Here is a 15,760-nt window from a genome sequence, read left to right as displayed (position 1 = left end):
CCCAAAATCTTTATAAAGAGTAACTTTAAAAAATCCCATATGTATGAGTCTTAAATACGTATCACCCCAGATATTTTCATTTAATGAATTTTAAGACTCACCCTACCAGGGAGATGGGCAGCACATAGATTTAATAAATATATAAATAAACCCCCGTGAAATAAAAACATCTCAGGAAAAAGCTGCAGTGGTTTAACCACCATTATAGCACTGGATTCAATCCAGCCATGGGTGAGTGTCATGACATTTCCTGCCAAAGAGCTAATGATCACTTTTAAATACCCTGATTAAAATGGCATGCTAGCAGTCTTAGTTCCAGTGTATTAGTGAACACATGTAAAGAGATTAAATTGGAATGAATTCATTGGGATATTTTATGTAATCCGTGAATGTGTCACAAACGGGGGCTCACTTACATGATATCAGGCATTAGTGAGTGCAGTTAAGATGTCTGTAGGGAGGAGCCATTCAACAACTTTTCACTCTCAGTCTCTATTGTTTATTCTATGACAAATATACATGTCAGCCCAGAAAGAGGAATAAAATATACTGTACATCTAGTTTTTGATTGTGGGAAAAAGGGTGATTCAGGAAGAACAGGTAAGACAACTGTAGGTTTTTAAAAAGAGAATTGGTCAGTTTAAATAGCCATTTATCTTCCTTCAGGCAGAAAGTCCCACAAAAGATGAGAAGCTGATCTTTATGTCATAAGGTGCATTCCTACATAGAAAATGTTGTTAACAGTTAAACTGTTTAAGTAAATGTACCAATGAGCTAGTTTAGTTCAGAGAGACAAATTTAAAGTGAATAGTAGATGAGTTAGAGATGCCAACTCCTCTTCCATGGATAATGATCTAGATCAGTGTTTCTCAACTTGGTAACTTTAAGATGTGTGGACTTCAACTTCCAGAATTCCTTAGTCACACTTACCAGGTTGGGGGATTCTGGGAGCTGAAGTTCGCGCATCTTAAAGTTGCCAAGGTTGAAAATCACTGATTTAGAATATATTTAGTATATCTGATCCAGCAGTGGAGACTTCCTTAAAAGATCTCAATGTATATTTCATTCCATGAAACCTTTACTTGATTTAACAAGCTGGATATGCAGAGACAGAACTTTTGAGACAATTGAGCAGAGTATGATTGTAACAACTACTGTATGTATCTTATTATGTACTGCACTTTATAAATGCCAAGCAGATTTTTTAAAAGTCCCACCTTGGGAATGAAAGCTGGATGGGTGACTTTGGGCTCATCCCTCCCCTTCAGTCCAATCCAGCTCACTAACCAGGTTTGTTGTTGTGGAGAAAAAGAGGAGGAAGGAGGACTAGGTAGGTTCACCACCTTGAGTTACTTATAAACAGTAATAAAAGTGGGATAAAAAAATCTAACTAATAACTAAAAAATACAAGGTTATATTTGGGAAATACTTTTGCTCTAAGATTACTGCAATGAGCAAGTGATTATACAAGACATGGGAATCTTTTGGATGGCTGTCTACTTCAGGGACCAAGAACCATAGTGGAAGAAATGGTAATATAAAATTTGTGAAGCTGTTTAACAAGTTTTCCTTATGTGAATTATGTGGTTTTTAATTCAAACCATAAAACATCAGAAAATCATACGACCTGTTGACAACTGCAAACTGAGAAGTTTCAGGAGCTGCATCTCAAGGGACTTATGGCTCTTACCCCACACTATACACTAGATAATTTATTTGACTCCCACACACAACAAACACATTTTCAAAAACTGTAGATAATGCTATTATGTCAAAATTGAGAAGGGGAGAAATACAGAGAAAAGTGGAACATAGGTTTCTAATTGCTCTGTAAAAACAATAACACCAAGTAGCTTCACTCTTTTGTGGAGAGTTTGGGGGAGAATATCCTATTGAATTCACTGAGATATTTCAAAATAAATATGCAGAATATTGAGGCCAAAGAAACGTAAAAAATGAAGAATTATAAAATTTTAAATGAAGAATAATTAGTATTCTCATTTGTAGCATTCAGAGGGGAGAAAATCAGAAAAAAAGATTCCATAATTAATTTGGCCTATCATGAACAAAAGGAACACAGTGTAATACGGCAATTATTTTCAGCTAATGTAATGTGATTGAAATGCTGCATACAACATTCTGTCATTGTCTCTTTAAATGAATGGTAGTTTAAGAGTCGGACATGCTTTGATAATGTCTGTAAAGCTTTTTAAAAATTAATATAGCCATAAATTAGAATCTTGTCTTCTATCTATTTATTCTAGAATCTGGCAATGTACAGCCTACTTATGAAATACTTACTTTTGCCTGCCTTGAAAGAATTAACCTATTTTTAAAAAGCTACCTTGCACATATATACTGCAGCATACATTTTCATATGCAATTGCCTAACTATGCAAACAAGGTGACCATACTTTTGTAAAATGATGTAATATAGTCATAACCACAGAATTAATTACAGCATTTTCAGAAAGTACAGAATGGAAAGCAGTTGTACGGAGAGAAATGGTGCATTGGGAGAAACGTGCAGAGATATGGGTCCAAAATAACAAGACACACAATCCTTCCATCTTTAATTTGGCTTTTCAAAATGCATTAAGTGTGAGTGTAAATGGCCGAGCTTGGTAAGAAACTGAGTCTCTACTCTGATTGAACACCCTTGAGAGGAACCTCTATTGAATACAGTGTAGGTTTTCTTCTACTTAGAACCTGCATTGTTAATGTTTTGAAAAATAATAATAATAACCAGGCAGATGGAAAATTGAAAAACAAAACAGCCTGACTGAAGGAGTTGTAAGGAAAATTTAGTATGTGATAATATCTGAGAATGAAAAAAAAAAAAAGAACAGCAAATGAGTGATCTTGAAATTGGCAATATATATTAATGTCTTTTCATTATTCACTGTCAGTTTGTTATTCTAGAGCATCCAATGTTCTGCCATCTTTATTATCTTAAACACAGACCCATAGATTGACATATGGGGACTTACTGTATGTAGAAATATAACCGGATTGCATTTTTTATACACCGGCATGTTTTTGATGTGAAGGTGTTCCAAATGTGGCCCTGACCATTTTCACTGGATAACTTCCCTGGCTAACAAGAGCTCAGCATTCAAGTGCACCACAAAATAGTTCCCATGCAATTGTAGCCTCATATGAATCATGCTTTGTTCACCTCATCCTTCCTTTGCTGTCAATCAAAGTATCACAGCAGGTTCAGTTTCTCAGCCATTGAGCATGGCTTTCTAGCTGAAATTACAAATCCATTCACCATAAAATATAAAACCAGTCTCCCTTTTGATTCATGTTACACTCTGGTGTTTCCTTTTTCAAAAAAACAGGATGACCCTTAGTGTAATTATTCATTCATTCATTGCATTATTATTTCGAAAGAGGAAATACTGTCTGCTCCGGGGAATAAAATAGGGCAGGTTTTTTCATGCCTTTGAGGAAAGCAGCCAATCTCCTTCATGCATTTGCTATGAAGTGGATTCTTTTCCTAATATTCTCCCACTGGAAACATCTAAAGCACCATCTGGTCTGCCTGTCTGGGATTAATTTAAGGTGATGCAGCCTGAGGATGCAGAAAAGGCATTTTTAGTGGGAAAGGGGAAGAATACCACCCCTTGTATACTTGATTATAATTAGTCAAGAATGATAAATTGAAACGAGAACGTGAATGGCTCCTTTTGAAAAAGAGTTTGTGTGGCCATTTGCTAGTGGGGGAAAGTGCTTTCCACCGTGAAGCTTTAATTACAATAATCAAACCATCAGTATTCCTCTGAGATCAAAATTGGGGATAACATGACAATTTGGGATGAAATGAAATGCTTAGATTCATTTTAATTCAGGTTCATGAAACAGCCTTTATCAGCCCGATGAGTTCCTTCATTAGAAAAGAAACAGAAAGAGGACAGCCCTACATTTGCCCCTTAAACCTTCAGCATAGTGACTTGTAATCAGCTTTGTAATTGGGTTTGAGCATCAGGGTGATACGGTGGTTGTTAGTAGTGGGAAACGCCCCCCGCCCAAATTTAATCAGTTTCAAACTAAAAATGCCTCACTCTGAATATGATACCGTTGATTTAAGTGTGAAAGAAACTTGTTAACATTTTGGGGAATGTTTTGAGCTCAATTCAGTTCTGTTTCAAAGGAGAGGAATACCGCTTTTAGCTCAAAACACAAAATGATCAAAAAGCCTCTCAAAACAATTGTATTAAATTTGAAAATGGCATTATTAATGCAAAACACTTTACACAGTGAAATATCTTGAACATTTTTAGTATCTCTACTCCTACGTACATAATCATTTTCAAGATGTAACTTATGAGGTTTTCTATATATGTTTGGAGAACACACATTCCACGTTTAGGGAACATCTTATGTATAACTATTGGGGGAGGTCATCAAGGGAGTTTGGTTAAATTATCATCAGAAAGCAATCTTCTATTTCTCTGTGAGTTTTAGTGAAAGTTATGGAGGAGTTAAAGTTAAACTATCATTTGGGCTCAGTCTGAGTTAAATTGACCATCAGAAATCATCATTTGACTGGATGGAAGTCCTGAGATAGGAGTTGCTATGTGTTATTCATTGGGGTTCAAATTCTCTTCCAGGAACTCATGGATCTTTGCACTTGGACAAATATAAATATAAATATCACCAGGCTCAAGGTTGACTCAGCCTTCCATCCTTCCAAGATGGGTTAGATGAGAAACCAGATTGTTGGGGGCAATACGCTGACTTTGTAAACCGCTTAGAGAGGGCTCTAAAGCACTGTGAAGTGGTATATAATATAAATGCTTATTGCTATAAATAGTATTTGCTGTCCACTTTTCCATAAGTTCCCAGAGCAGAAAGATGCAGAGGTTACATTATGTCATGCTCCTCTGTATGGTGTTTATCATGACTTCTGACAGTCTTCTTGCAAGTGCATGAAAGGTACCAATAAGATGATTTGTATCAATAGGGTAAACCTGGGCAAACAGTGCCTTATAGCAACTGAAATTTCAATGAAAATATTACACAGAATTTTACCCATTGTGTAAAAAAAGGAGTAAAGAGAGACATGATGTAGTATAACACTTTGTCTCTCTGTTCTGAGAGCTTAAAGCAGGAGTGTTAAACTTGCGTTGTCACAGTATCATGTATTGGGACTTTTCCCCCTTCACTAAACTGGCTGTGGGCATGGCCAGAGCATGATGCATCTGGCCCATGGGTTGCAAGTTTGACATCCCTGGTTTAAAGGAAGTGGACTATATATACTATTTTAATTGGCTGAGTGAAGATCAATAAACTGAGCCCTGACAGGAGAGACAGCCTTGCAATTAGGCCGTGAAGCTTCAAGGTGAGCATATGCTCTCTCTGTTTCTCTATAAATAAAATGTCTGTTGTTATGAGCTTGCATATTTTTTCGATTTCAGCAAAGTGGGCTCTTCTCCAAGTATATTCTAAGTCTATGAAGTATTATAGACCTAGATGAACTGATCCCATGGCATTTGCAGACACTCAGAATGACAAAAGCAATGTTGCAGGTTTGTGTTGCAAGCTTTGCTCCTTTGGAGTATGTGCAATATCACAATGCACAAGAGGTGTGTGTGTGAAAGTTTGCATCACAACACCATAATACTGTTATTGTCAATTCAATTCTACTGGCCTGCCATCAGTGGAAACCTGTTCTGACCCACGTCTTTTCCCAACAAATCAAACACAATCCAAAAGGAACAGAAACCTTGTAATGCTTTTACAAAATAATTAGCTGTGATAAGGACAAGTCTTGCCAAACTGTGCAAGACTTGCCAAAAGATAACAGACAAGAAATAATTTGCAAAATAAGAATCTTCAAATACAAACTCAGGATACTAGAATGTCCACGAGGCTGGAGTTTCAAAACGTCTTTGTCTTCTGCAAAGTACATTCGTTTCACAGCTGGCTTTTATCTTCTTGAAGGAGGGGCCATTACCTTGCAGCCTTACTCCTGAGTCACCTGTGCTGTTGTAACTGCTCTTTCCTCCGAGCAATCCTGCGTGCACACGCACTTAGCACAGGCTCCTCGGGAACCTCCTCATCACTGCTGCCAGCCCTCACAATCTCTGAAGGCAGCAGTCCACTCCCTAATGGTCCTGGCCCCTCATCTGAGTCCTCGCTCTCCTCAGCCGTCCGCACCTGCTGCCAGCTAACCACAACAAAACCACTGGTGATGTCCACCAGTGGACATCATCATTAACTTCAAGTGATCAAAGATGAAAGGAAATAAAACAGTTGTAAGCAGTGCAGGTAGTGATGGTGGGATGAATTCCTTTTTTATTTGCGTCTTAGGGTGCATAAATGATTTTGAAAGTCATAAAGGTTTGTTTCAGAGATTACATCCAAACGGGCCACACATCATTTTCTCTCCCTAAGCAATGTTTATTTTATTGGGGAAAAAAATCAGAGGTCATAGTTCAAATGCTCTACATTTTGCAACACCTGAAGTTAGCTTTTGATTATGTAAACACAATGTCCCTATTGTTTTTCAACTTCTAAAAGCTTTTTCTATCAATCATAGGCTTATACTTGCAATGGAATAATTCAATCCATGTGTGCTAGCAATAGACTTCTGTATTTCTCCCTTTTCATCTGGCAAAAAACCCAACCCTACGGTGGCATCTACTGCATCTGTTTTTTTGAGTAAAAAAAACCTTGACATTGTTTTTGCATAAATTTAGAAATCTATTTGGGGATGGCTGAATCACACCACAAGCTCTCCAAATGCAGTGTTCACTCTTCTGCTTACAAGGCATGTCAAACGTTTACTTAAATGAAAGAGAGGAACTTAAGGATATCTTTAGGGTAAAGATTAAAGATGCTTCCTGCTCCTAGTAATTCTATTGACCTTCCTAATTATGTCAAGTTGGCTCCTATCTATCTCATCTTACCAAGAGGAATATCAGAAACCCAGAACTGCCATAAACATATACCCATCCATGCAGACACAGGTGATAAACATATTCTTCCCTTGAATCCATTCTAGCATTTGCCTGACTGCCACCTCTACTTATTTGAAGAGGCAGAGTACTGAACTACTTTCCCCAGCTAATGGTTAATTTCTGGCATACACAGGCACTTGTGAGTCATCTGATCTCTGTCTCTATTTGTTAAACAAGCCTGGGCATGCCTTTTTGTGTAAAAAAAAAAAAAAGAATTAAATATTGTCCTCCACTGGGCTCAAAAGCAAAGCCATCCCAAATGCAGTATGATACCACATGTCATTATCGTTACTATCATAGTATACAGCATTGTAATAATGCTGCACTCTTTTAACAACATACTTTTCAACAGCTTGTACTTTATGCAGGGCACTTTTTATCTAACACATAGAAAAAAATTATATAATCATTATTTAATTTTAATTTAATTTAATTTTTTACAGTACAATGGAGCTATGTCAAATTCAGCACATGTATTATGACCTTTGTACTCTTCTCAACCACTTATCTTATGCAAGAAGAAAATGATAATACCTTAGCTATTGTTAATTTAATTTGGCTACTACTTTTTATGTTCATAAGGCTATAGCTACTAGATTGGAAAACCCCAGGTAAACCACATTTTAACCTACTTATTTTGCTAGCACTGAAAGAGAGACATTGATTTGCATCGTCACTAAGTTTTCTAACATTTTCCTAAGCACCAGCAATATGTCAGGCACTTTTGAAAAAGAGGTTAGAAGCAGTCTTCCCATCCCTTAGCTTGACTGAAATAGATTTTCTAAGAGTCATCTCCCACTGCAAAAGCCCAAAACAGACCTTTTTAACTTCTGAGAATAGCCAGAGTGCCTTGGAGAATTTGAAATCCTGTCTACATTGCAATATATGCCAGAAACCTTGGAACTGGCCAGAATCTGGTTAGGGTTCTGCAATAATTACATCCATTCAAATCACAGTTCTGCTCTAAACATATAGAAATATGGTCTGCCAATGTTGTATGTTAATATTGCATGAGACGAGGAGTTTAGATTACAGCCTAATCTAAGATATCAACAAGGCAAAGTCTGAAACAAAACTTCTCTGGTTTTCATTAGCACCATAGAACTTTGATGACACAATCCAACATAATTAGGAAATATATAGCAGTTTTAAAAATTATTCTACAAGTTCATAGCTATAAGACCCACATTTATTTTCAATTCTTTGGTCTAATTTTATTGGGCAAATTATTCAATCAGTTTTATACAAAAAGTAACCATGATATCTCTTGCATCTTATCTATTGTACTCCTTGCAACCAAAAATTCTGTCTCAAACTGAAAGCAATTGCAAATATATACCAAATGACTCAAGTTCATAATGCAACATGGATTGTTCCTATGTAAAAGCAAAACACGATTAATTAACATTAGCCTTGCTCATTTTGAGTTCTAAACGGACAGACCCTAAGCCACTCATGAATTCTTCCTCTTTGATACAAATGATAATTCTTCAAGGAAATTTAAAAAAAAAATTCTTGAGTGGTGAAATGTTTTCTCTTGAATGCAGTGAGAAAGGAGAAACAGGTGGACAAAACAGAGGTTCGTTGCAAACAAAATTCTGTTATCTCTGTTTAGTATGAATTCTCTTCCAGATTAAAAATAAGATTAATATATATTCTGGAGATTGAAAAATTCCCTGAGGATGGGACAAATTCCAGCACATATTCAAAAGCTTAGAAGATAAACCTCTTGTCCTAGTAACTGACTCAGATTGGATCCTGCAACATTATCCTGGGACACATATATTTGCTTTCATTTGTGATTAATTGAACAGTACATTAATTTGAATTTTAATTCTTGAAGTTTACTTCATATATTGTATTAATCCTACATTGGTTGTGAGATGAAATGTGGGATGGGAGGGTTGCCAACAAAGAACCTTTTAAGAGTAGTTAATTATTTTTCTCAAATCAGCGTTTGCATTACAGTTAAACAGATTATAAATAATCAGCGGTGTAATTGTCTTATTGGCCATAAAGGAAATGAGGGGGAAAAGTTTGCCATAGCAAAATTGATGTTTTATTACACTCCAATGAACAGGTTTGATGCTAAAACAAGTAGATAACATTATTAATTTTTTAAAAAAATATTTCCTGGTTTCCATATTAGTGTGTGGATTTGATTATTATCTGGCAGCACTGTATGTTTTCTTTAAAAAAAAAACCTTTGCTTGAAATGCAGTGCTAGCATTATTTAACCAAGTATATCCCACCCTTCTTTCCATTTTCAAACTTACTACCTCTGTTTAAAAGATTAGAGTTTCTAAATACTCCTATTTTTCTTACTCTTTTTCAGTATGTGTCAGTAATCCTATTCATGCAGCTGCCCCATGAATTAAGGGATTATCAAATTTATGACGTAAATGGGTAACATAGGTTGTTTCTGTTCATATTTGGTTTGTTGACATCCAAAACTCAATAGGATATGAGGTAGGATATGTCACTACAAGATGCAACATGTGGCTGATAACTGGATGTGTTTATTGGTATAATACTTGCAAGCAGTTTAATTAGACACTTGTTTAATTAGATACTTATATAGTATTCCTTTTGGTGATATAGTATTCCCCACTGGATTATAGCACCTTGTGTTTTATCAATCTGAATAAGATTCAACTGCATATCAATCTGAATATATTTGGCTACATATCAATATTTATATTAAATATGTCACATATTAAATGGCAAAATGCACAGGCTTGCATTGCTAACCCTATTTTGATTTTACATATTCCAGATTTCTATAGGAATACTGCTTTGATTTTGTGAAAGAGTTTAGGTTTTATGCATATCAGATGGTTCTTGTAATTCTATCTTGAGTTGCTTAATGGCAACAACACCTCTTCAATACATATGTAAATTAACTTCTGTCTGTCCCACAAAAGAAGTTATACTTACTTCATGGCAGGTCAATGTCTTTATAATACACATGAAACCAAATTCAAAATAGATATCTGATGTCTTCTTGCCCCATCCAAATAAAACTCATCACATAAAGTGTGTACTGTATGTGTAGTTATATATAAATAAATAATTGTTGCAGTGTGTTCATCTGGCAAAGCAAATTCCAGTAACATTATCAATCTTGGGCAATGGTATGATATAGAAGACTCTTATTTTATCCCTCTGGTAGAATTGTTCTTAAACAGACAGCCAACATTTCACCGAGTCATGTTTTATATTGCTTTTGACCTTTTCGAAATGGCTGCTCCAACATCTTTGTGGAATAGAAATGACTTTCTCCAGATAATTACTGGGTTGATCATGGCCTAGGTTTTTTTTTTATCTGTTCAGGTTGCTGTATCACCCCCATGGCCTTGGTCCTTTATTAAATGTATCCTTCTAGGAAAAAACTTTTTGCTGATAATTTCTGGGCAAATTTACAGGATATAGGCCTTTGAAACACTAATGAATGATTTGATAGTTTATTTAGCTTTTGAGCTCTTCTGATAGAAGCATTTATTAAGCTACTTTCTTATTGGAGAGTAAATGGTCATAGCATTCCTGTCTTTATCCTTCAGCAAGAATAAAGGATTTATAAATTGTGCTGAATGTGTTTCCCTATAGTACAAACAACAGCATGTATATATACACTCCTCCCTTTTCTTTATAGAACTGTGAATCTCACTGAAAGAAAACAAATCTTACTTTCTATTCAGGCCAAGCTGAAGGATAATTAAAACGGAAGGATTTTAGTGGAGAAAACAGTGCCATTTTCTTTTATCTTAGTGGTCTGGCTTAAACTATGACTTTGGGCACCATTGTTTTTGGAAAAACAATGTTCAGGAAGCTTGAATAAATACACCACTGAAAGACTGGATTTATTTTCCAAGAGACTTGCACAGGCTTGCATTGCTAACCCTATTTGATTTTACATATTCCGGATTTCTATAGGAATAAATATGGAACTAGAGACAACCCAATGTGAAAACCTGCAAGCAAATTATGTCCAAACTATGAAAATCAGTGGATACTTATAGCCAATTGGTATTAGGAGAATGTGTATCTAAGCAGCACTGTAGAATAGAAAGAGCTCTTTGAATTATCTGCAAATATCTTTCGTACACTACAGCTTTCTCACTACAATATTAGTTGATATTTAGCTTGCTGCCTACCTAAAATATATTCATCTTTCCTGATCAGGTATCTTCTAGATATGTTGAATTATAATCCTACAACCCAGTCAATGTAATTTTGGGAAATTATGGCAGTTATAGTCAGGGGTGGGATACGACAGGGTTAACTACTAGTTCGGGATTTACGAGCTTCCCTGCCCGTTGTGATCCGCATGCCTGTTAATCGTCATTAGCATGCTGCCGCCGAGAAGCAGCCTTTGAAACAGCCCTCATTTCTTGTTTTTTTAACTGTAGCTGTGGTTCGGCAGCTGAAGTTGAAAAATCAGGAAATAAAGATCAGGTAAGAGCCCGGGTGGGCGGGTGGGCAAAAACATCAGCAGACATAGAACCGGTTCTATGTCTGCTGCTCTTCAGAGCCACCGATTCTACAGAGGTGGACAGAACCGGTAGAAACCCACCCCTGGTTATACTCCACACATCAGGAGAATACTACATTGGAGAAAATATAAGTAGGCCTTTTTAATAAAAAGGGTCAACTGGTGAAACCTCACATGAAATGGGTTTAAACCTTGACACTTGGCAAAGTGCTTTCATATTCCTCTAATCAAAAAAGGGAAAGTATTATTAGCCACAGATCTACTGCTAACATCAACAACTAGAAAAAGATACGCATAACACTTCTATTGAAATTATTTAAATCAGTTGGATACGATCCAAAAATTGTTTTTTTAAAAAACCCTTAACTTCATAATTCCCCTTCATTTAAAATAATTTTAATACTTTTGAAGAATATTCTGACCCTCATGAATGATGTTGGATCAACACTGATGATATAAAAATGCTGGGAAAAGGGACAACTGAATATAAATTTGAACTAATTAACATATCATTAATGAAAGAACAGAAAAGAGAACCAAGAAAAAAAGTTGCAGAAATATCTTAATCCTCCCAACTCTTTCCTACATACAGATGTGCTTACTTCATGTTCCTGCTTGACACTGTCATATTTTCCCCCTCAAATGTTAACCTTTTTAAAGATCAATTCCATCTTGAGATGAAATAATAATGGTCCAAAGGCTGAATATAGATATTTGCAAAGGTTGTCTGCATCTATCAATCGGCATGGAAGTGGCAATACAATAAGAATATCTCTTTAAAGTTATACACAATATACTGGACTGCAGTACAATACTTGAAAGTTAGAACAACAAGAACTGAAGAGGAAACCTGTTTAAGGTGCAACAATCTTATACACACTAACCTAAGTTCAAGTGCTGTGAACTAGCTAAACTCACTTTAGAGCAGGAATGAAAAATATTTTGCTATCAGACAGGAACTTTTTTGTGTACTCAGAAGGGCTGATTAGAGTAAGCTGACTTTTGATGGCCATCCTGTACGGTGGTTCTTTGAACTGAAAGCTTTGCCGTGTTTTGCATTGGATTCTATTTCATCATCATCAACACAATACAACTTGTACTGGTTGTCATAAAACGCACAGGATCCAAAATCACCCAGATGAGGGCTGTCATTGGATTGTGTCGACAACATGAGTCAATGCCTTTTTAGAGGCGAAGGCAATTGTTTCCCACATGGACCAAGGCTGCTTCCAAAGTATGTTTCGACATTCAAAACTATCCATGCTTTTTATTCTAAGCAGAAAAGTGAACGAGTTGGTACATAACCCTAGGAGTTGTTTCCCCAGATATTTCCATTTATTCTTTTGCTTTAGTAGTAAAGACAAGGGCAGTCAAACGAATCCTATGCCCCAAGTTTAAAAAAAACACAACCCACTGACATCAGTTTCAAAGACTTCCACAAAGCGCCCACGAGCCTTCATGTCACCAAAAGGAAACATTTCTTACCTAAACTAACTCCCTTACAAATGCCACTTTTCTTCAGGGACAGAGAAACCTAGGCAGGATGAAACAGCTGCGCGTGGGGAATAAGGCTAAGGATCCCAGAGCAGAGCTACTACCTTCGCTGAGCCACGAGGCTCCGTAGGTGCCCTTGGGCCACGGAGGAGCCTGCAAAGGATGCTGCGGAGATAAAATCGTGGCCGGCGGAAGCGATCGAGAAGATTTTACCTTCAAGTGTTATTTGAGAGGTGTTAACAATCCCTTTGACCAAAGGGAAAAAAAACCCAAAAAACAAACCACAATTGAGGTAATTTACTTGAAGAAATAAGTAGCTAATGCATTTTTTCTCTCTTTAGGAAAAAAAAAAAGGAAGGCAAGGGAGCTAGAACTTGTAAAGCCCCCCCTCCCTCTCTCTCTCACACACACATAGCGAAGTCACATCTTCAGCCCCGGCAGCGTTTACCTCAAAGCGTCCGAGACTGGAGCTCTTCGAGCGCGATTTCTTGCGGAGATAGACCGAGAAAAACCTGCGCACCGTGAACTTCTTCATGTTGGTTTCCATCGCTAGGGCAAGCCGTTCGCCCCAAACGTTGAAGCCATCCGAGGAAGGAAAGGAAGAGGGCGCGTCTCCCTGAGCTGGGCACGGTCCTTTGGCGAAGTCATCCGGTCCCGGGGCGAGCGGAGCCCCGCCGAGACAGCCTTCGCCAGGCAAGGGAGGTGTGTGAGGCGATCAACTTACTGGCCGGGGCGGCTCTTTCCCCCGCCCGTGTTTACATTTCATCGCTGCATGCAAGCCCAACTCTCTTCCTCTCCGCCTTCTTTTCCCCCCCTCCGTCCCCCCCCCCTCCCCCCCTGTCTCCGCTCGCCTTGGTCCTCTCAACGCCCAATCGGAACCGGCTTTTTCTGCCTGCAGAAGCCGCTGGTTGTCCAGAGAGCTTTCCTTTTAGCCCCGCAGAGAGGCGAGGGAAGGTTAGAGGAGCCGCTTCAGGACATCCCCGGAACAGGACCGGGCTTGCCTCTGGAGTCCCTCGCTAAGCAGCCGGTCAATTTCCTGGCTTCTGGGATCGCGCGATAGAAGGGGGGGGGGGCGCCCCGTTGCCGCTCTCCGGCTTGACGTGGGTTGGGAACTGCAGCGCGGAGGGAGCTATAATTATCTTGGCCTGGGAAGAGATGAGCTCTCGCAAAGGAGGGTCTCCTGGGAGATCCTCCAGGCAGGCAGGCAGGGCAGGTCGGCAGGCCGCTACCATCCGACGCTTTTTTTCACTGCCGCTGCTCCGTCGGACGTCTCACTTGTTCAGACTTTCAGGGCAGATCGGAGCTTTCAGACCTTTTCCAGTCAAACGCGTTAAATTATTGCTTCAGGCATAGAACCCAATGTTCCCACGGGCACCTTCCTGTTGAGTTGGACTACGGTTCCTACAATCTCTGGTTTAACCCAGCCGTTGTCCAAGCTGGCTGAAAGTGGCCCCTAATTGTAGTATAGTAATGCACACCAGGTTTTATTTATTTATTTATTTATTTATTTGATTTGATTTGATTTGTCAATCGCTTCCAAAATAATAGGTATAAGTATAAACATGAGTTAAGAATACAGAAAATAGGTTACGATTCAATGGGGAACAATAGGGCAGGGACATGGTGCACTTATGCACTTATTACCGGTAGCATCCCAGCCCTTACAGACCTCTTGGGAATGGACAGGTCAATAGTGGATAGTTTGAGGTTGAAGGAGTTGGGGGTTTGAGGATGTAACTACAGAGTCCGGTATAGTGCATTCCAGGCATTGGCCACTCTGTTGCTGAAATTGTCTTTCGTATTATAATTCTATTGTCAAGAACTAGGCAAAATTTATTTGTGTGTGTGTCTTTGGGTCAATGTTAAGTCCTATGGAGTTAACCAGTTTTAACTACTGGGACGTACCTGGAGTTTTCTTGGCAAGATTTCAGAAGTGATTTGCCCTTCCTTCCTTCCTTCCTAGTGTTGAGAGGAGACTGGCCCATAGTCACCCAGCTGGCCTCACGTTTAAAGCAGGACTAGAACTCACAGTAGCCTGGTTTTCAGCCTGGTGCTTTAACCATTACATATAGTTCTTGACTTACAATGACAACTAGGACCAGAATTTCCATTGCTAAGAGTCATTAAGTGAGTTGAGATTATACAACGTTTTTTTTTTAAAAAAAACAAGTTTTATTAATTTCAGAAACAAACAAATCATCATCAACCATTACATATTTGAACCTTTTTCCATTATAAATTTTACAAGTCAGATAAAACCTTATCTTATACAATACAATTCTATTTTAAACCATTTCTAAATGAGCATAAAAACATCTCTTGTCCTCTATTTCTTTCTGACTTGATTATCGTCATTCTCTTTCTGTGTTTCTAGAAGGTTTCACCAATACTTCTCAAAAACATAAACAGACACAAACAAACATATAAAAAATCTTTTAGTAAAGTAACTTGGCCCCGGTACTTCTCTTTATATGGGCTTTAATTATATTCATGCTCATCTTACAGATCATTACCTATTTTATTTACCATTCTGTATCTTCTATATATACTTCTCCACACATTTCACTCTTCATAATTCTATCTTATTCAATCCATCTTAATTTAAATCATTATATTTGTATCTTTTGCCCATCCTTTATTATCCCTCTATCTCATTCCTTATAAAAAAAAAAGAATTTCTCCTGAAATCTCTAATCAGAGTATGATGCCTTTCTATCCTCTCCCTAAATATTAGATTAATATTTAAAATGACACCTAATACCCAATCTGATTCTGCTTGGTACATTCTATCTATTAATTTTTACTT

General features: G+C 37.7%; 1 protein-coding gene across 3 annotated transcripts in view; it reads right to left on the bottom strand.

Moving 5' to 3' along the window:
- Positions 1-14,230, bottom strand: part of LOC148132874 (ribosomal protein S6 kinase alpha-2-like) — a 59,303-nt gene extending 45,073 nt beyond the window's left edge. Inside the window, exon 1 of one of the 3 annotated variants that reach the window (XM_087969124.1) lies at positions 13,403-14,230. In XM_087969124.1, coding sequence (XP_087825250.1) covers positions 13,403-13,501 — 99 coding nt within the window. In that variant the 5' untranslated portion in view covers positions 13,502-14,230. The remainder of the gene's footprint in view (positions 1-13,402) is intronic. The other 2 variants (XM_087969125.1, XM_087969127.1) reach the window with 2 other exon arrangements.
- Positions 14,231-15,760: the final 1,530 nt, after the last annotated feature.

This window comes from Notechis scutatus, chromosome 1 (assembly GCF_049901735.1).
Source record: "Notechis scutatus isolate UNSWTSFEM ecotype Mainland chromosome 1, rNotScu1.2, whole genome shotgun sequence".
NCBI lineage: Eukaryota > Metazoa > Chordata > Lepidosauria > Squamata > Elapidae > Notechis > Notechis scutatus.
The sequence above is the reverse complement of the archived record's forward strand: the minus strand, read 5'-3'. Positions and strand labels throughout refer to the sequence as shown.